This window comes from Hippichthys cyanospilos, chromosome 6 (assembly GCF_059441005.1).
Source record: "Hippichthys cyanospilos isolate Australia breed blue-spotted pipefish chromosome 6, RoL_Hcya_1.0, whole genome shotgun sequence".
NCBI lineage: Eukaryota > Metazoa > Chordata > Actinopteri > Syngnathiformes > Syngnathidae > Hippichthys > Hippichthys cyanospilos.
The window spans coordinates 8,123,684-8,145,452 of NC_142374.1; the positions used below are offsets into that span (position 1 = coordinate 8,123,684).

The 21,769-nt window shown below is 39.2% G+C and overlaps 1 protein-coding gene across 1 annotated transcript in view; it reads right to left on the minus strand.

Moving 5' to 3' along the window:
* Positions 1 to 14,352, minus strand: part of b4galnt4a (beta-1,4-N-acetyl-galactosaminyltransferase 4a) — a 131,131-nt gene extending 116,779 nt beyond the window's left edge. Inside the window, exon 1 of the mRNA XM_088417581.1 lies at positions 13,706 to 14,352. Within this exon, the coding sequence (XP_088273707.1) occupies positions 13,706 to 13,847 (142 nt within the window). The 5' untranslated portion in view covers positions 13,848 to 14,352. The remainder of the gene's footprint in view (positions 1 to 13,705) is intronic.
* Between the last annotated feature and the right edge of the window lie 7,417 nt (positions 14,353 to 21,769).

The following is a 21,769-nucleotide window of genomic DNA, read 5'->3' on the forward strand; positions in this document are numbered from 1 at the left end:
CAAGTAAACACAAACATTTCATTTATTGGTTAATTTCTTTTTACTGTAGAACATGTCAAAGTAGCAAAAAATGTGTGTCTGTACAAAGAGTACTTTAAAGAGGCATTTTTCTGCTACTTTCTTCCATTTCTCACTATGAGAAGGTATTTACATGCAATTTTGAGTTGATCGTAGTAAATCACAGCTGTTTTGTGGATATTCGGCTTTAAAACGACGTCATGAAGAGGCCGCGGCAACCACACTATAAGGGCAAAGTTTCAGTCAAGAAACATTTCAGAGAAATGTCATGACCAAAACAAAAAAACATACAGTTCATAAAAATTTAAATCACTAATGAGCCAAATGGAAGATTTTGTCATTTATGTGTATATGTTTAACTGTGGAATGCTTAAAATATTACGATACACGTCATTTTATTTCTTGTATTTATTTCTGCAAATTGAGACGTATTTAATTTTTTTTTCATGGTTTTTCTTATTTTCTATTCATCAAGTAAACTCTGGAAAGTGTTCCTGTGTTGACAAAGGATCTGATCGCAGGCTTACTTTTGAAAGGGAGTTCACTCGTTTATGCTGCTCACCGTGTTGTCGTTTCTGTCTTTGGTGTTACTGTTAGCTGCGCCAATAAAAAGCACTACATCGTATACAACCATACTGACATGAACGAGAGACCACTTTTGCTAATACAATTACAATATTTAGCAGTACATGAACTCAGACAGGCATTACAGCAGGACCCAATGCTATTTTAATAAAGCAGTCTTTTAAAAATGGATGTTTTCCTAATAGCTCTGCATGTACACGTAGGCCTTGACTGTGTAAGACCTTTCAAGAGTTAATTACATGCCACAGCTATATCCTTTTCTGGTGCATTGAGCTCAGTTCTTTGTGAGACGGGCATCCAACCTTGCTGGTCTACTCCCCGGGCGCAGGGCACATGCCAGCAGGCACACAGTGCCAACATTCAGCTGCTTCCTCTGCTGCTCTCCCAAACGCTGAGGCCAAAGTGTAGGAGGACAGAGAAGAGCAGAGAAGCACATATACAAAATAATCACTCCCAAAAGGAAGAGCTGCTACTTTGTCTGGGGCTTATTAGCCATGCTGAGACAAATTTCATTTACTCGTAATATGCTAAACTGTGGTCATAAATTATATTTCTTAGACATTTTACTTACAGTAAACTCAGATTTAACTGACATAATTTACAGTATACACTGTTTTTTTGTGAATTTTAACGTAATGATAAACTGCGCATCAAACAATGACAAAATAAGAAAAAGTCATGGGGCATCTGGTGGCTTGTCCATTGTATCAAATACGTGTGGGTAATTCGTGGATCACAAAAGTGGGTATGGCACCCAAACATCTCGTGGTTGAGCTAGGAAACTAAAACTTATGATTCTTTGACATCATTAAGCAATAATAAAATAAACAAATGACAAGGAATGATCCTGTAGCCCTGATTAATTGCTTCATGATTTTTGTCCATATCCATCCATCCATTATCCACCGCTTAATCCAGATTTGGGTCACGGGGTCAGCAGCTTGAACAGGGAAGCCCAGACTTCACTCTCCCCGGCCACTTCAACCAGCTCGTGGACCAGACGCCACGATCCCCAGGCCTTCCCAGGCCAGCCGAAACACATAGTTTATCCAGCGTGTCCTGGGTCATCCCCGGGGCATTCTCCCGGTGGGACCTAAACTCCTCACTGGGAGGCATCTCAACCAGATGCCCGAGCCACCACAACTGGCTTCTGTCAATGCAGGGGAGCAGCAAATCAATACTGAGCCCCTCCCGGATAACTTAAGTTCTAACCTTATCTCTGAGGGAGATTTTGGCCACTTGTATCCGGGATCTTGTTCTTTCAGTCACGAAACCACAACCCGTGACCTTAGGTGAGGGCAGGAGCGTATGTCGACCAGTAAATCGAGAGCTTCACCTTTCGGCTCAGCTCTTTCTTCACACGACAGACCAGTACAGAGTCCGCATTACAGCAGAGCCTGCACCTATGCGCCTGTCGACCACCCGTTTCATCCTACACTCACTCGTGAGCGGGACCCCAAGACACCTGAACTCCTCCATTTGGGGCAAGACCTTATCCCCGACCGAGAGGGGAACTCTACCCTTTTCCGAGTGACAACCTCTCAGATTTGGAGGTGCTGATCTTTCACCCAGCCGCTTCACACTAGGCTGCAAATCACTCCATTGAGAGTTGGAGGTCACGACCTGAAAAGACAACAGCACCAAATCATCCGCAAATAGCAGAGATGCTATGCTGAAACTCCCAAAGCGGACCCATTTCAATACTTCGGCTGTGCCTCAAAATTCTGTCCATAAAGGTAATTACAGAATGGGTGACAAAGACAAAGGGCAGCCTTGGTGAAGTACAACCCTCACTGGAAACGAGTTTGACTTCCTGCCAGAAATGCAAACCAAACTCTCATGACTGAACAGCCCGAATCAGGGGGTTCGCTACCCCATACTCCCAATCTAATGTTATGACATAGAAAAGCCATATAAATAGAAGACAATTTTTATTAATCCCTGGTTTGTCTTCACTTGCTTGGGCCAGGCAGCTCAGCCATCTAAGAGGAAGAATGCAACGTCAGTTAGCAAATGAAATTCCTTGATCCGCGCATTGGAATCACCCACAGAGAGATTTACTGCATGGGTCAGATAAGCCATGGTGTAGATTTATTGTAGACTACTGCGCCTCAATCCAATCAAACTGTGGACAGACTCCCTCATGGTGACTCTGATGACACTGACCTTTAGCAGAAATGAGACCTAAAAGATCTCACTGTTTCAATAAATGCTCCACATATAATGCATTTTCTTAGATTAGGTCACATTAGTAGAGTCATCACAATCTGACTATAATGGATTTGGCAAGGTTCTCTCAGTCCACATCTGTCACATTTCAATTGCAACAATGTACTTTGTACAAAGTAGTTTCCTGAACTTTCGATAGAGAGTACAGTATATACTCATGAACAAAACTCCCAGTGGAGTTAAAGCCAAGGCAGGAAAGCTTGGTTGCTTCCTGGGTAGATAGCTCCTTTAATGTAAACGTATACTCTAGGCCACAGGAAGAAGAAAACAATAAAACATGGCAATTTTGTCACTTGAAACATAGAGCCTAAGAATTTCAAACCCCTCAGTACCCCACCTAAAAATATAAAACAAGACTTTTCAACAAATTGCTTTTCACAGAACACTTGGCTTATTTTGTTCCGTTCTCCTCTCCCCAATTTACCGCTGTTCTTTTTCATCACATGGAAACGAGGTTGTCTCTCTTTTAAGAGAGTCAATTTCTTGGAACAACAGTCTCCTGTATCACCACCAAGTCTTCCACCCAATCGTCTATTTTCACCAGATTCTTCCTTTCCTAATGATGTCTCAGGTTTGTAGGTTTAACAAAGAAAAGGCCGAACGTCAAAAGAAATTTGAGAACAAGCTTGACAGTGACTAAAACTGCCTCTGTTATGATAGATTCCCTATGAACAAAGCTACAAAACTGTGTATCCAAGTCTTTCATTATGTTTGACCAAGATAAGTCTTCTAACCCTAACCCTAACCCTAAGTGAACCAATTGGTTTTCAATTACCATAATCGCTATTATGTAGATCATTGCTGGAAATTAGTTACTGTACATAGCTGACTAGGGTTTCCTTTATTGTTTTTTTCTAAACGCAAACACAAATTCACTCTTACCAGTCAAGTAGAATGCAGGACAGCGATGCAGACACATGAGGATTAACAACAGCCAACTACGATGGCCTTCAAGTGCAAAACAAATTAACAAACAAACAGTGGAACTCTACTGCAATTAGCTGGCAACCAGTTCAACGGTGTCTCCCAAGTACTGGCCGAAGCCACCTGGGATAGGCACCAGCAAGCCTGCGACCCTTGTGAGGATAAGCGGCTCTAGAAAATAATGGATGGACAGTGGAACAGATTCACAGCGGGAGTATGTGTTGATGACAAAATAGACAAAATATCACATCTATGGACTTATCTCATGGCTTTATTTGCACGTTCCGAGATGCTCACTTCTCTGTTTACATGCCGTTACCTCCCACCGGAATTCACATCGAAGAGTGACGAGCTTGACAAACAAGCGAGCCGAGAAGCCACAGTTGTTTCTTTTGTTTTTTCTTCTTTTTTTTGGGGTGGGGGAAAATGAAATAATAACTCCTCGATTTTATCATTTGATAGAGACTTCTGCTAAAGAAGATGGCGCTCAATGATGTGTGGCACAAATGCACCGTGTGAGGCTTAGAATGGTCACCATTACCACAAATGTCCATTTCATGCTTTATGTTTCAAGTGTAATGAAAATAAAGTCAAATATCAACACCAGCTGACTTCACTGTTTGTTTGGTCCATCCCTTTTCCAGTTTATCTTAATAGCTTTTGGTAATTTGTTTATTGAAATGTAAAAGTGTTTTGTATTTTGGTCATTTGTTTTGTGAAATATGAATTTCTTCCGTCTTTTTGTGAAAAGTCATGTGTTTTGCACTTCAGGGCCACCATAGCCAACAACACGGCGCATGCAGCTGCCCATCCACAACACAAGGAAGCCACGACGATTCTTTCCAGACCGGTTTATCCAAAGTATATTTTTACGTAATCTGGATATTTTCTTGCTTAGAACAGAATCCTCCACACCCTCGGCCCTCCCTTTCTTCTTTTACCTTTTGTTTTATTAAAAATTCGCATTTTTCTTTTTATTTGTGAAGGAATATGACAAACTTCAATTGAGCGCCGTTCCCCATGTAATAAAATTAGCGATTACTTCTAAGTACGATTATATATCAAAAAAATGTTGACGTGATAGGACACATTTATTTACAGCTTTTGAAATGTATAGTGGTTTTTTAAAATAAATATATTTTAAATAGTACAGACTGGGGATTTTGGTAATTACACAATTTGTTATAAATGGTTCATGGTAAGAATTAATTGCATATTTCATCTTCAGCAAACTTGTCATGTCACTGTTTGTAATTTTGAAAATCTGGTCAACCTATAGTTCACATAAACTTTGCCGCTAACTATATCTAATGTCATACATCTGACCATCAAATAAATTAATTCAACTGTTGACACCAAAAGAAAAGTGCATGGATAATTATTATCACAGGGCATGTGATACATTTAGTGTAGCAGCCTTAACAACAATTTTGCGTGCTTGTTGACCCAGACACAAGATTTGTTCTACTCACCATCGGTGTTATAGCAGCTGTGTTGACTGTCATGGGAGTAAACTATAATTCATGTTTCATAACAACAGGCAGAATATTTTTGAAAAAAAAAAAAACCCACATTATTTAGCTCTTAGGTTCAAACAGTAGCTTCTACAAGTCCAGGAGTAATGGAACCAAAATGAATGAAGTATGACGTGCAATGAAAGCATTAAGGACTTAATTTAGCATTTGACAAAGAAAATGCTTCTGGTTGAGGTAAAGCTGACCAACCGTGAGAGCCAAGAGCTAAAATTAGGGAAGGTGACATCAGAGGGCATGGTTGCCATGACAGCAAGGCAGCCAGCAAGGATTGCTGTTGCGACGCAACAAGCTAAGTTAAGTTCAACTCAAATTTAAACAATGTCGTTGAAGCGTGTTTGCTTTTATATAAACTAGATGTTTGTTAATCAGTTTTACACGTGCTGATGAACCGATAACAGCTGCATTTCTTTTAGCATTTTATGGTGTTGTATAAAAGCAGTAAATGATTCAACTGCGCTAAAAGAAAGAATTCTTTATATGTTCCATTTCTCCTCTCGCAACCAAGCAGACTTCATTTTCGTTAAAGGACTCATGTTTTACTATATTTGATATTGAAAATAATAGACAAGCAGTTATGCATTTATGTACAATAACTTCTATATGCTCTAATTGATCAATGGATGCCTGTTGGAGTAGGTATTCACAACCCCTCCACCGCCTCAGAGGACCTGTTGATGCTTGGAGACAGGAGGGCAGTTGTGCGGCTGGGTGGCCACATAAATGTACCACTCATCTAATATGCACTGCTGTGCCGCCTGCCAACACATTCCTAATTTAAATTCTGATTAAATAGAAGAACAGTGGCAGTGCATATTCAGAAAACTATGTTGATATACTTGAAAGGCTTCTCCAATCTAAATAGGTTTGAGTTTTTTTGTTTGTTTTTTTGTTTTTAAGAACGAGGCAAAAATATGTACAAGGGCCCTTTACGAAATGGCTCAATACTCTTAGAACTTCACTTCCCTAAGTGGCAGGCTTTATAATCAACATGTAAAGTCATCACCAATATAAATGTGATGTGTGAAGCACCTTTGATACAAAACTTTATCTGCAAAGCAGGTTTGCTACTTTCTCTTAAGGCTTTGGGGCAACTGTTCAGTGTCTTGCTCAAGGATGCTTTGATATTGAGCTGGTACTTTTCCAAACTGACCTTGGTCAAAATGCAGGGGTGTGGTCATCCAGTTGCAGATCACATATAAACAACATTCATATTTAAAGGGGCCCTACCATGAAAAGTCAACTTTTTGGAGCTTTTTAATCATGCTGCAAAGGAAATTTCTCACCCTAAACACCCCAAAGTATTATTTGCCTTCTTTGACGGATTTCTAGGCATTCCTTGCTTATTCTGCACTCTCACACCGGGCCTGCTCAAGCAGGTTGACTTGACTTGAGAAAAACATATGACAACAGAAGGAATTTTTGTACCTCCCCTACACCACCCCTAAATCCCCTGTGCAAAGGTAAATGCACCCCAACCTTATGAACATCTCTTAGCTTCATTCTGGTTCCAGAGTAGAGAGGAGAGATGTTGCATCTAAGTACACAGCAACTTTTAATTTATTAGGAAGAACATTTTTAAACTAGAAAATGCCAAAGTGCCGAAAAAGTGTGTTTGGGAACACACAGCTAGACATTCAATGTGTCAACCATATGTAGAATTGTTATGAATACTGGGTTCTCACAGGGACCGATTTGAAACGTCTGTGAGTGTGATCTATCGACACTGTTTTGGATTTAATGTCAGTAAAACCTGCCTGTTTTGGGAGGCTAAGCGGTCAAGATATCGGCTGGATGGATGTTTCGTGGCCAGTGCCATTGAACAACATATGGAAGGGGGTCACTCGATGAGACTTGCCAACGAAACGTTTTACTTCCTGGTTAGAAATGGCAGTACCATAAAACTCATATTTAAAAAGAAATTAAACTGCCAATGTGCCAAATGTAATTTCTATGCTTATATTTAACTGTGGAAAGCGGTCCTTTAATAATTAAGTCAACTCTAAAATGTATTTTGAATATATTGTATATACTATATTTTATACTCTACTGCACAGTGTGTGTATATATATATATATATATATATATATATATATATATATATATATATATATATATATATATATATATATATATATATATATATATATACACACACACACCGTATTTTCCGCACTATAAGGCGCACCTAAAAGCCTACTTTTTTTTTTTTTTTTTTAAAGCTGATTGTGCGCCTTATATATGGATCAATTTTGAGATTGTGATCCGTAGATGGGGAATGAACTGATAAAGTAAGCTTTACCTGTTTTTTTTGAGTGTTTACAGTTGAACAAGGTTGGTCATATTGACTGAGTTATTATTTGAGTTATTATTGTTATTACTCACTATATTGTGATTGAAAAAGCTTTAAAATGTCATTATTGAGGGTGCGCCTTATAATCCAGTGCGCCTTATAGTGCGGAAAATACGGTAGGTAGAGAGAGAGAGAGAGAGAGAGAGAGAGAGAGAGAGAGATAGATAAGATATATTATAATATGTCCAATAGGCAAAGGGTTAAAATATTAATTCTCTCGAGTTTTTTGTAGAAGTAAATGTTCCTGTAAGATCCATTTCCAGGCAACAAGAAAAGAAAAAATGTTGTAAAAAAATATTTACTTGAGGGCTGTCACCCTCAAATATTGTAATGTTTTGCCATGTTTCAATCTATTTAATGCAGATAATAAAGTAATTCTACGTGGTCTACGACACAATTAAAAGTCTGTCAAGTTCTCCACATTGAAACTCCAATCAACAACTGTTTGCTCTACGTTAAAGTGTTAAACCCATTGGCCAGGGCACCTCATTAGCTGCGCTTGTATCACCACCCCCGTCTTCTAGAAGAATGTCCTTACATTTTGGCATACCCTCTCCTTCACACCTAGACATCTCTGGCAGCCTGTTTGTCCAAAATCAAAAACAAATCAAATTGTGTTATCTTTTTGGAGACTTGACTAATTTGTCCTTGGTGGGGGTGGCGTTAAAGGTCAAATGTGGAAGAGCGGTTGGAGTTGGGAATCAAACCTCAGTCACCCAGGGGAAATGCTGGAGCTTAGTCCATGGAGCATGGGGGGGTGACTGCTGTGAGAGATGAGCAATGATTTCACTATGGATCACATCATGATCCGCCCCTCTCAACAATCTCAGTGGTGATTAATATTTACACATTTTGGGATGGTTTGTGTTTGAAATTGTATTAGGAGCTGGACTGAAGTTACAAAACACCAGAAACCGCAAAGATTCAAGATAAGCAAATGCATGTACAGTACTATATTATTTCAGTAAATGTGATTCACAGAACCTTTATGAACAAATGTGGATGCAATTGAAGTATGCAAGAGAAGTAGTTCAGCAAAACACTTTGAGCGTTAACATTTCTGTTTTGTGCTTTATCTGGTGTAGTATGTATGCCTGGTATTCACTGTGCTAACTATCTTTTATTTTTGTCCTGTATTTCTACATCACTATTGCTGGAAATCCCACCTGCTGAGGACAGCTTGGTGTGCCTGCCTTGTGTCTTATCTGTCAGGTTGTTTATTTCACTTGTCCTATGCTCACTTGTCTCATCCCACCCGGGACCAACAAAATCTCTTCTGCTCTGTTGGCTTACCTGTCATAGAGTTTTCAAACATGTATAATTAAATAAATAAACACAAATCAATAATGATGTTTGAACACGATATAAAATACATTAGGGGTGGGGATCTTTGACTGTTTCCAGATTTGATTTGATTCCGATTTTGGGGTATCCAATTCGATTCAGAATCTGCTTCCTGCTTCAATCCATAGATGTGCAAAAAATCGTCATACTACTTCAATCTGCTTTGCGAGACAGCCTAACAAAGGGAGACAGTGACATTTTTGTTTCTTCTTCGTTTGGAACCTTTTTTTTTTATGTTTTGATTCGTAAGAAACATGCCTTTTCCCACAAAGACCGCACGTGGACAACTTCTACTCTTTGAAGCCAGCTACAGTATGCATTGTGTAGATGAAACAAAAATGGCATTGGCTTTCAAGACCATTTTTTGTCTTCAATGAACCAATTATGCATGTAAGTGAGATGTGGGAGAGCGCCAAAACCCAGATAAACCGCAAAAAACAAACTGCAAAAAACCTTGACCTTATGACCGAATGGCAGGCGTGCAAACCACTGTCACGGTGCAATATTAAATGGGGGGTCTATGACCTTGCTGAAAGAATAGAAAGCCAACTACTACATTTTTAAAAAGCCTTGAATCACAAGTCAGCATTCTCATTTATAAAGGCAACAAGAACAAAAAATCTGTAATATATGTATTTCAGATTCAAAATTTTGCTTGAAAAAAAAAGTACACTATAAAAGCATGTACCCAAAAAATTAGGACGATGAAAATATCTTCCTATTTTCCTATGTGCAATGTCAAACAAATAAACACACTCACGCAGTTTGTTTTGGTGTGTAAGAAAACGTAGGCGGCCGAGAGCAAGAAAGCCTCCTTCTCAAAGTTTGTGCCCGCTACGACATGTTGTTGACCAATCTTACCCACACATCTGCTAACGGGTGAAATGGGAGTCACTTAAGACTGGATGAAAACACCTTCTAAAGACATACTTTTTCCTCCAAACAAGTCACAGTTCAGAGAGCTTTTTTTCCCCTGCAAAATTAAATGAATACAAATTATGCTACCACATGCCTAAATTACTGTGCATCATTTTCCTGATTTTGTAATGAATTTTGCTAAAAGGAACTACCACACTTCATACTGACAGTCAGTCAATTATTTACTGGAAGAAAATATGCTAATTGATTTTACTTGGGCTCTTATTAATGCAACTGCTCTAAAGCTACAGCAAAATGCAAGATGATGACAATTTATGAGCACTTGTAAAACTCAAATCCTGATAAGAGTTGGGGAGACAAGTGCTTGAATATCCCCAGTACTGTTGCACCCTATCATGCCAAGAGACCATCAGGAGTGCTGTGGGAAAGTCTCCAAAATCACTTAATTTCTTCAAAATGACTCTGTGAAATATTTTATTGTTCATCTCGCTATGCTAGTGACAGATCATAAAAGCAGACCAATTAAAAGCTCTTCCATTTGATAGTAGAAGGGACAATAAACCTGATTAGAAAAAAAATGGATTCCTGAGAATATGTCATCTTTTTTATTTAATTGAAAAGGTCCAGATACCACACTGCTTAAGTCACTATATGGGTGAATAGAGAATTTGAGATAAGTTCATGATTATTTCAGGATTCATATTTGTTGACATTTTTTTTAATTATTTTAATAATTATTATTACAAGTGTGTCGTTACATTTTTCTTTCAGAATAGGGGTGCCATGGCTGAAATAAAGTTTGAAAAACCCAAATTTCAGGATTCATATATGTTGTGACATGTTTCATTATTATTATTATTATTATCACTGTTGATACAAGTGTGCCATTACAGTTTTCTTTCAGAAACTGGATGCCTTGGCTGAAATACAGTTGGAGAACACCAAGCTTGAGAATCCAGTGACTCCACAGACATTAAAAGCGGACAGAAAACCAATGTAAAGCTGAATGTAAAGCTGTCACCTTTTTTACATTCAAATAGGTGGAAGGAAGTTCATTATTTCCCATCGCCAGGACGGACACCAGTGGAGAGACTGCAAAACAGCCTGAGATGAATATTTACACGCCTATCGCCCCATTTTGCGTAATGGCTACATCTCACTTAGAAACCCTTTGGTGCAAGAGGGGACATGTTATTCATAAGAGGTTAAGTGAGTTGACCTGCTCAAATGCCAACTTAATGGAAGACAGTAAATTAGATGCACACAGACCTGCAGCACACAGAAATTTTCTTCCATCAAAAGACAGTTTCACACAGTGTTTCTGAAGGACTTGGGTTTAATGTGTTCACAACAAGTAGATAGTATATGATTTCTGTCGTAACTTTAAATGACCAATCGACCGCATCCCATCGCACTACGTGGGGAAAAAAAAAGCAGAAAAAAAGAGACACAAAAAAGAACACAGTGTTGTTTACATCAGAAGCTGCTCACTCTGGGAGGTAAGAATGATCAAGTAGGAGACCGTTGTCACAAGTATGCCATGACCCAGCGTACTGAGGCCGTTTGTGTCATACATCAGTTGCTATCCTATAAGTTTATTTTGAAGCATTGTCTGGTTTTCTCAAAACATTTGACTGTTTGACTATCATACCTTGGCTTGACAGGCAGTGCATTCTTCTGCATGTATCATTGCACTTCTGGGCCAACAGAGTAAAAGAAAAAAGACAGATCTCGTCCCATAGTTACTGCCTGGTAAATGTGTTTGTCCTGCCTCAGTCATTTTACTCTTCCCTGCCTGAAAGGAGAAGCGATGGGTACTGTAAACCAAAGTAAGCTGAGCGAGTCTCTCACTGCAGTTGGATAAATCTACAGACGGGAGTGACACAGCCCGATGTGAATTTTCATTCATATGATATTTACTAAACTGTGATATCACTAAACATTGTTTGGTGATATCATTGCAGAAGAAAAGAAATGAATTTATTACATGGGTGCTGAGCGGTATTTTCTGCCCATCACTGGTTATTGGGATATCAACAATGGCTCCTTACAAATATTGGAGGTTGGCTGCTGGAAAAGTAGATCTCAGGTCAAAAACGTTTGGTCACCCCTGCTTTAAACATACAACAATTTGATTCTTTTTAGTTTTGTATCACACTCTGCCTATTATTCTGACTCCTCTACCAACTATAAAAAATGAGGTTAATGTTAAGTTTTTTTCTTCTTCTGTTTTTGTTCTAAGGGCTAATATTTATGAATGCAACAACAGCTCATACCTCTTAGCCGCAATTATTTTTTAAATGCAACAACGTAGTAAGCCGTTGGGGAAATTCTGCAGCCAAGCTCACAAATAACACAGGGTAACGATCATGTGTGTGTGTGGGTGTCTGCAATCGTATACACACCCACACACACACACACACTCAAGGACATCTTAATCATCGTGTATCACTTTACAGCAACAGCTGCACTAGATTTCCTTTCATTTTAAATGTGTAATAGGAGGGGGTACATTATATATTTATCATTAACTACCAGCGGCAGCAGCTTCTATTCCACATTGTATGGTATCCATCATTCCTCAGTCAAAAGGACCAGTGCGGTAAAGATGGAACTTTCACACACAAGGTCTTCCTCATTGAATGACATGCTTGCTGCAGTGACCGTATCATATAACTGATTATTTTAAGTGAGTGGGTTTACTGTAGCTGTTCAAAGGGAAAAAAAAAAAATAGATGTTAATTTATGAGCTGTGCTTCCTATATCCGTCTGTTCTGATATTTGAATGACGCGGGCCAGTCGAAAATCTACTGGCACCTGCTGCAATTAATTCTTTTCTATAATCCTACAAAGTACAGTTCGCTTCCATTTATTGTCTCTATAACAACATTACACCATTACAAGCACCATTAAAGCCTTTATTTCTATTCAATTTTCTTTCTATAACCTGATGTGGTGGGCCAAATCTCACCACTAAGCCTTAAATTTGACAACTGTGTTCTATATTATCCAGAGGTGTGAATGAGAGCGAGAAGCACCAATCCAAAGTGTACCCCACCTTTAAAAAAAAAGCAGGGAAATGCTCCACCTCACACAGAACCCAAACGAAGCTATGCGATGTAGAAAGTGGATTTATAGACATATTTTTTAAAATGGTGAAAACTGGACTGATTTCCACAAATGTATTTTGTCTACAATAAAAGCCACTCAACTACAGAAAAAAAGAATTTCTATTATTATTCTGGCAATTTTCTAGCTCAACGCTTCTCCATTGATTTGCAGCATTTCAACGTCGAAATTCAGGAAAGGCAACTATTTTCCAGATATCCTAAATTGCTCCTTTCTACAGATTTCCCACCCACAACAGGAAACATTCAGATGAATGAGATTTCGAAAATTAAATAAATATTCAGCTCATTCAAACCAACTTCTAATAACCTTGAGTTCCCAAAATTCAACACTTTTCCATGATCAAACCCACGTTTTAGCAATAAAAGTTCTAAATGAATGGATAACACATTCCATATTTCAAAACCATTCCAACTACAATATTCAGTCAGCTCATTTAGGACCTCCTGGGGACTATCTATGGCATTCCTCAAGTTACCACATTTTCTCAGATAAAATTCCATGTTGAGAGAGTTTACACTTTAATTCCTTGCGATATTTCGGGAAACTTTTAAACAACACAATTAATTCCACAGCATCAATAGAGCGCCAATTTTTCTACATAAACTGCACTCTTCAGTTTCAAACACAAATTAGGACTTGTGTGTTTGAAAAGGAACACTGCGAACCCACTTTTACATTCAAGCTCCCAAAACTGCTGATTGCAACCAACCTTTTCCGTAGTTAAAGTGGAGCTTGATGGTCTTGCCCTGATGTATGTGCAGGTAGGTGAACCACACGGCGGAGGTGAGCAGCACCAATAGCAGCAGCAGCTTAAACTGCTTCCGGATCTTCTTCACGGGGAAGCGCAGCATCCTGACTCCAACATCCTCCGGGTGCCGGCCCGAGATAGTCACAAGTGAGGTCGAGCTCGGGCGTTACACTCTGCGAGTCGCGGTTGCCGTCATCGTGGGAACAATAGCGTGGAGTGGTGCTCTCATTCTCCCCGTGGTGACAGCGCTATATTGGATCACACGGGGCTGCAACCACGCCTGTGGCTCTCATGTTGCAAAGTCCCGCGACCTTGCATGGGCTAGCGGAGAAAAGGCAGCTGGTTAAAAGCCGCTAAGTTCGCTTAGGAGTGTGACCCTGGGAACAAAATAGCAGTCTGGCGATAATCTACACAAATCCCCCTCGGTGGCTCAAGCCTTTCACTGATTATTGCAGGATCATCTGTGTGGAAATGTCACGGAGCGGAGGACGGTTTGATGCCACACACTTGCAGAGCAGATGTCCCACGTTGGAGTAAGATGAGAAGGTAACCAGATGAGGAGAGGTGTCAACATGTCGTAGCTCCATCCTGAGTGAGGGAAAGCTTGTGAAAGTGAGACCTCAGCACGGGAGCGCCTTTTTATTCAAGTCCCGTGAGAGGAGGGGCACTCAGCTGTCACCGTGCCCGGCTGCGAGCTCAACACTTCGCGCATGCACCACAACTGGGCATGTGCCATCGCGGTTCAAGCAAAACATTCACTTCGGTTTGTTCGATTTAAATTCCACGGTGAAGATTGCATTGTGCTTCGACGTGTAGGATATTCCGCGGCAGGTGCATTCCACCCGTGACTCTGAAGGCAGCGCGTTATCCCCGGAGATGACAATAGAGGAAACAAATCAGTGCTGGAGAGTTTAAAAAAATAGATCCACTGTGGACGTGTAGCGTCTTTTCGTGTTAAAATACGGAACGGGTAGCGTCGTCCAAAATCGCTGGCCACAGCGTGTCAAAATTGGAAAAAAATGACGAGCTTCGTGGGGGGTGCAATGGCAGCAAACTGCAAGCGAGACACGGCGTAGTTCCGTTTAATTTAAATAAAATCGCGTAAACGTAGCCGATTAAGCTCGGGACGCCCATCAATTGAGCATCTGAAAGGTGCAGAGCAACCTACCCTGGGAAGATGAAGAGTGACACGTCCACCAGCCAATTAAAACGAATTTGATCAAAGGGGGCGGGACTACAAGGGCAGTTATCGCCTTTGTTTTGTTTTGTTTGTTTTGTTTTACTTGCGTGTTTATTACCCAATAGCTGGTTGAGCTTTTTGAAACTTGTACACTGACGTCAATTCATGATGCGAATCGATTCATTTAAATCCATTTGTGCGTTTATGAATGTTATTACTATCTGTTTACAATTTTAACAATTAAAATTTTGCCAGTTATTTCCCTTTTATAATGTATATATCGCAAATCGTTGCCATTTTAGTATGCTTTAGCAATTGAAGCAAGTCTAAAATTATTGCTCCACTTTGCAACTCATTAAGCTGCTCGTTAAAGGTAATTACATACGAGGTAGTGAGCGTGGGGGTGAGTGGGTGGCAAAACTCAAGCGGATGCGCTCAGGTTTTGTGCGCACTGCTGCCTCTCTCTGGCCAAATGGGAGGACACGAATAAGATACCCAACGATAACATAACACAGGAAAGATTTCAATTCAAAAATGTAATTGCTGGCCTGTGTGAAAACGTGCCATCTGCTTTGTGTTTAGTCGAGTCATGTTTTCAGTGGTATACATTGCTATTCGCACATATTATATTCTTAAAAACAAAAAAAACCCGAATATTCAGCTTTCCAGACGATCCTCAAATATGCTGTAATATTTACAAGTGAAAGACTGACATTCTTTAATCTCTGGAATGCACATGTCCATCTGTTAAATGTTTGAGAACGTTTTGGATAAGTTCCTGTTCTCTAGCATGGAGTTGACTTCCAAAATTCACTAAAAGTGGATGAGCAATGAGTCTGCCAATTCATTTCCAAATATTTCCACTTTCATGTCTTTTACTGATATTCCCAGTTTCTCTGTATCTCTGTTGCAAACTGCTGATGAAAGTCAAACGTCACATCTCAAGCTCAGTCGTTGCATAATTCCCTCAGGGTACATCCTTTATGAAGCATTGCAACGGCATTGTATTCTTGATCATATGGTAGATATCATCATATAGTGATGTTAAAATGAAGAGCATTATGAAGAAGACTGTTTTTAGACTTATTCTAATTAAACCAGAACATCCCCAAACGCTAGTCTGTGGATCAACTGGTACCTTGCTGCATGGGTCGTACCCTAAATAATGAACTTGTCATAGCCAGTAAGAGTTGGCTTGTGTTTGCGTTGTTTTTCCTTTCTCTTCAGACGTTTTGAAGTAATTGATCTCATTTCAATTAATTCCAAGCTGTATTACGATAAACCGATTTAATCGCATGACACCTCCGGCTCACGGGGCAGTGACGACCCCAACTGAACAAACACACTAGTTTCCATCCTTACAGCCGCTCGGCAGCTCCCAGTGTTCTCATAACTTCGATCTGCTGTTTGTGCCCGCGAAAGCATCGCTTGTGAGTTTCGTTTTCATTTTCTTTAATGGGACGTGCATGTTTGTTAGTACATTTCATGTTGTATAAATGTTTAGTTTATTTGTTTGTATCATACATAACGGTGTGTTATGACTTTACCATATATTTGTGTACCATTTCAGGTTTACAAAAAACCTTCAAAGATTTAAGACAACAGTTAACAGCTCAAATTTACTCCAGCCTCTTGATTTTTTTTCACGATTGTTCACTATCAGTCAATTTGTGTTCTAGCATACACTGTGGACGGAATCGAAAGACTGTACAGTATTTCCATTTTATGCATTATCTGAGTATGAAAGCTATTTAAAATATATATATATATATATATATATATATATATATATATATATATATATATATATATATATATATATATATATATATATATATACATACATACATACATACATACATATATATATATATATATATATATATATATATATATATATATATATATATATATATATATATTTTTTTTTTTTTTTTTTTGAAAACTGGCCCGATTATCTTGGATTCGTTTCGGTACTTGAGCGTCAAAATGTCCTTCACAAATAAGTCAAATGAGTACTAAACAGACATCTTTGGGAAGGGGGAAGGGCCCATTCAAGAAACAAGTGACACGCCCCAGGTGTGTTCGTATTTTATGTGCGCTTTACTTTACGATACGATATGATACGATACAATACAGTATACTTTATTGTCCCTCTTGGGGAAATTTGTCTTGGACTCAGCAGCTGCAGCAAACATGAGAAAACAAATGCAAGACAGCAAGCAATATACGCAGACAACAATTTGCACCTCGGTATTGCACATGTCCCATCGTTGACCCCCCCATCGACGATGAAATTGTCAAGCGTTGACCGCTCCGTTGTGATAAAAAGGTTTGGGAGCACTGCATTAAGGGATGAAATACCCAGTGTGAATGTTAAATTTAAAACGCATTCCATCTTTCTTCAACAGATGACTGAGAATACACTTATATATTACAAAATTACCAATGAACATTTTTAGATGAAACCAACTCAAGACCACATGAAAACTAAAGAGTTAAAAATGGAGAAAGACAAGATGACTCAAATTGAACGTGACTACCACTAACATGGAATCTGTAAGGAAAGAGCAGTCGAAGTCGACAACATGGAGGTTAAAAATCCACCAAGAAGCTCAACAACTGGACCCTGACTAATGTAGAAGAACCTCATTGGCCATGAGTTTCAATGCAAGTTCTGTATAAATATTGGGCTTTCAATGAGGTAATAAAACCAAAAGGCGCTAATAATAAACATATTGTTGAATAACAAATCATGCGCAAACAAAAATGTGCAAACATCCAATAAACAACATTTGCATGACACAATAACGCTATGGCCTATCTGTGTGCAGTATATTTTGAAGAAATATAGAACTAAACAGCATCCTTAGTCAATACTGCATTTCCTGGTTTTCACAAGCATCTTATTATAAGATGTGTGTTGCATCTAAATTGATCAGCATGCTGTCACATGTTTTTGATTTGTGTTGATTTACCACAAAGGAAAGACAAAGTACCGAAGAACCCACCTAAGCATAAAAAGCATATACAAGCCAGCTAGTTGAAACCTTCTTGCTGTTGAGTGACCACAACCACTGTAACAGTACATCGGTTGTGAGATAATGATGAATAATTTAATTCAATGAGTCAATGTTGAAACAAAAAAAAGAAACAAAAAACAATTTTCAACATTCAGCACATATATATGTGAATATGCATGACGTTTTCCCAGGCATGGTTTATACCGTGCGTTTGTCCAATAATCCTACTGCAGGGATCCTAAGATAGCAGTGTCTTTCTCTTTCCAGACAAAGGATAAAAAGGACACAAACCTGACTTCGAAGAATATGACCTCAATTTGTCCCAGATGTGCCTTCCCTATCAAACCATAATCCTCGGCCTGTGTGGATTAATATTGTAATCTTCGGTGCAAACACTACACAGATGAAAAGCGGTGTGCATCATCTGGAGAGTAATGAAAAAAAAGTACAAATTATGTAACCTCAATGGGACATTGTTTATAGCTGAGTTTAAACTGGACCGTGTTCACCTTATGACGGCTGTCGGTGTTGAAAATTATTTACAAGTAAATGACAGCACATAGTCACAAACCATATCTAAACATCATTCAAAGTCTCTCACCGCATTTCTTCATCCTCCCATCAACTAGGCTTTGTGTGTGTGTGCCTGATTTTCACTCTATTGTTTCCTCCTTCACTTATTTTGTTTGAACCAAGGACAGAGAAGCATCACATCTGTCTTAAGTTTCATAAAAATTTGGACACACTGCTGCAGCCGGGAGGGGGAAGGTGTACATGTGACAAACACTTTCTGCTAGTTCTCACTCTTGAAAGCCATTTAGTGTGATGGCTTGGAATCATTTAATAAACCCAGCAGGCTGTGTCAATAAAATCAGAATAGGTGTTGATGAACATGCCAATACGAGTCGCAATGTTCCGCAGCATTAAAGACATCCAGCACACAGAACAATAGTAATTTCCTAATAACTGTAATTGGTTTTGATCGTGGTTTGATGTACAGCCAAAAGTGTGAGCAAAAATATTGGGACAGCCTGTGCATGTACGGGTTCAGAGACAGCAATCTCCTTTTTGACGTTTGTACTATTTTTGAAAGCTTTTTTCCAAGTGGTTGGCGTGTCTGTTGAGGACCTTTGCACTTTTTCTCAGAACTTTAATGTCAAAATCAACATACAGGGGACTGAATGGTGCGACAATTCATTTTATGTGGGCCACTATGCAATGTGTGGACTTCATGTTTCACCCTAAACATTTTAGTTTTGTCATTATTGCAAAAAGTAAATAAATAAACAAACAGTTATTAGAGGCATTCTCAACATTAGTTTTGTGATCATTGTTTATTTAAATACTGTATTTGTATTTGGTTGCCGCTGTTCTACATTTTCTGTTTGCGTCTCATTTTTATCCCTCAAATCCTTTCATCTGCATTTTACAGAGTGCCAGTCCTTTGATGGGTTGCCCGAGTCAAATGTCATGGACTTTCACAGGAGGTATTCCCTCCTGGATTGCAGCAGACCACCTCTACTTTTTCCTGGAGGTGCTGGTACCCTTTGTAATTCCCTCCAGGGAAACTGCTTTCATTCATAGAAGAGGAAAGGAAGAGGTTAAGACTACATAGGGATGAGCACCGGGGCGCCTCAGCCCAGAAAGTATGCTAGCCATATGAGAATAATGCATTTCTTACCTTCCAATGAATTCTATGTATCACGTTTTAAAAATTAATGAGAGCATTTGTACATTCTGGTTATACCCACCAACACTTGTTCTCTATGTGCAACAAACAGACACATGGACATATGAGCAGCTGTTCCCAACAAAGACATTTGGACAGATCTGAAAAATGATGTCTCCTGAGAAGTGTAGTTTAAAGATCACATGGTTGCAGCTGCTGCCATATGAAACAGCATTTCATCGTTGCCACGGACTATGGAATCATCGGGGTTTTGTTGATTTGCATGTGTTTGAATACATCCTCGTATTTTTTTGTCTGCTCATTGAAGTGTTGTCACTTGAGAAGTATAACATTATTATCATTCTCTTTGTTGTATCATTTCTAAACTAAATGATAACCCCTGAATTGTGTCTCACACAGAAACAGAGACCACATTCACAAGTGACAAAACCCGCCAACGCTTTCATTGTGATCTGTGATATGAATGTGAGAGGGAAATGTAGGTCACCTCTCCATCATTAGTATGCCACAGTCAGGTGTAGCACAGAGGATTAGAGGAGAACACTTACAATGGGGCACTCTGTCTACTGCTTATTTCTCCATGCACAGACCTCTCACTTTTGCCCAGAGGCAACACTGCATTGGGGCAGGAGGTGCAGTGATCTACCATATTGCTCACTTTTTCTTGTATTCTACAGTTCTGCAGTCAAAGCCGAAACCATTGGGGAGTCAACATATTTCTTGTCATTCGGGCTCTAAACACCATCACACCAGATTTGAAATAAAAAAAGATGTGCTTTTATGGGGATATTTACAGCAAAATCAGAATCATGTGAAAGTTGGAAAAAATTCTATATGCTGGGAATTTATATAGGTGCTAGAGCCTACCATGAGAGTTTGCATGTCCATGTCCTGTGTGGGACATTTTCCTTTTCATTCATTCATTCATTCATTCATTCATTCATTCATTCATTCATCTTTACTGCGTCCACCCAACTTCCAAAATGTGCCTTAAGAGAGGTGTTCGGAATTGTAAAAATCAAAACGGTTGATTGTTAATATGTGCCTTGTGATTGGATGGCAAGCAGTTCAAAGTCAGCAAACCGAATCATTATCATTTGTTTAGATAATGGATTGATAGGTTCTCATGTAATTCTCCTCTCCACAATGTACATAAACTAATGTCTAGCAAAATCTGTGAAACTGGCCACTGATAGTGATCTCACACGTTAATCTGATGTCCATGCAGGTCACATGAATTGACTTCCCACTTTGTGTCAATCTGATTGTAGACAGTTGTTACACTTTCTCCATGTCAGGCGGCACCGTAAACGAGGCGGTGTCGAAACATCGGTCAGAGTCCATTTTGTATTTTAAACTGTGTGACATCCTATTAAAGGCAATGTTAAAACTTTAATTTCTCTTTTAAGCGGATGTAAATTGTCAATGGAGGGCGAAGCCAAATAAAATCTCGCCTTAGGTGCTACACCTGCTCAGGCCGGTCCAGCTCCATGTGACCTATTATTGACTGTTGACCAGTGCAGGGCGAAGTCTGTTTTTTCCCCAATGTCAATTGGGACAGACTCCAGTTTCTCACGACCCAAAACGGGAAAAGTGACAAAGAAACTTGGAAGACAGATAAATTGTTATACTCGCTTCTGTAGATAAAAAACTAAGAAAAATCAGATGACCGTTTTCTTGTTCCAATAAATCCTTAAGATTTAGATATGATTTTCCTCTTTTCAGATCAATAATGTCACTGCTGTTGACAAGCATGCTTGAGGTACAACAGTTTTGTACTGGTTGTGGTCTTCCTAGAATACTGTGCATGTTACATATTTTGTATTAGAGTTATGCCGCGTGTTCAAGAACTCACAGAAATATTAGCTTGGGAGGCAGAGCGCGCCACAAAGTCTCCATCAACAGATTTTCTTTAAAGAAAGTAAATGCTCCAGCCAATATCGGAAAGAGCATGTGCTAGCTACTGTATTAGGAAATATTAGTTGTACTCACAAAATGTGTTATACTTGTTCAGGTCACTGCCTTATTTGTGCAAAGATGATTACTGTGTGTGTCCCAGTAGTAGATCATGAACAAAAAGCGAAATGCAAGCCAACAGGAGTCTGAGAAGAGGGAAGCTGTGTGAATGTGGA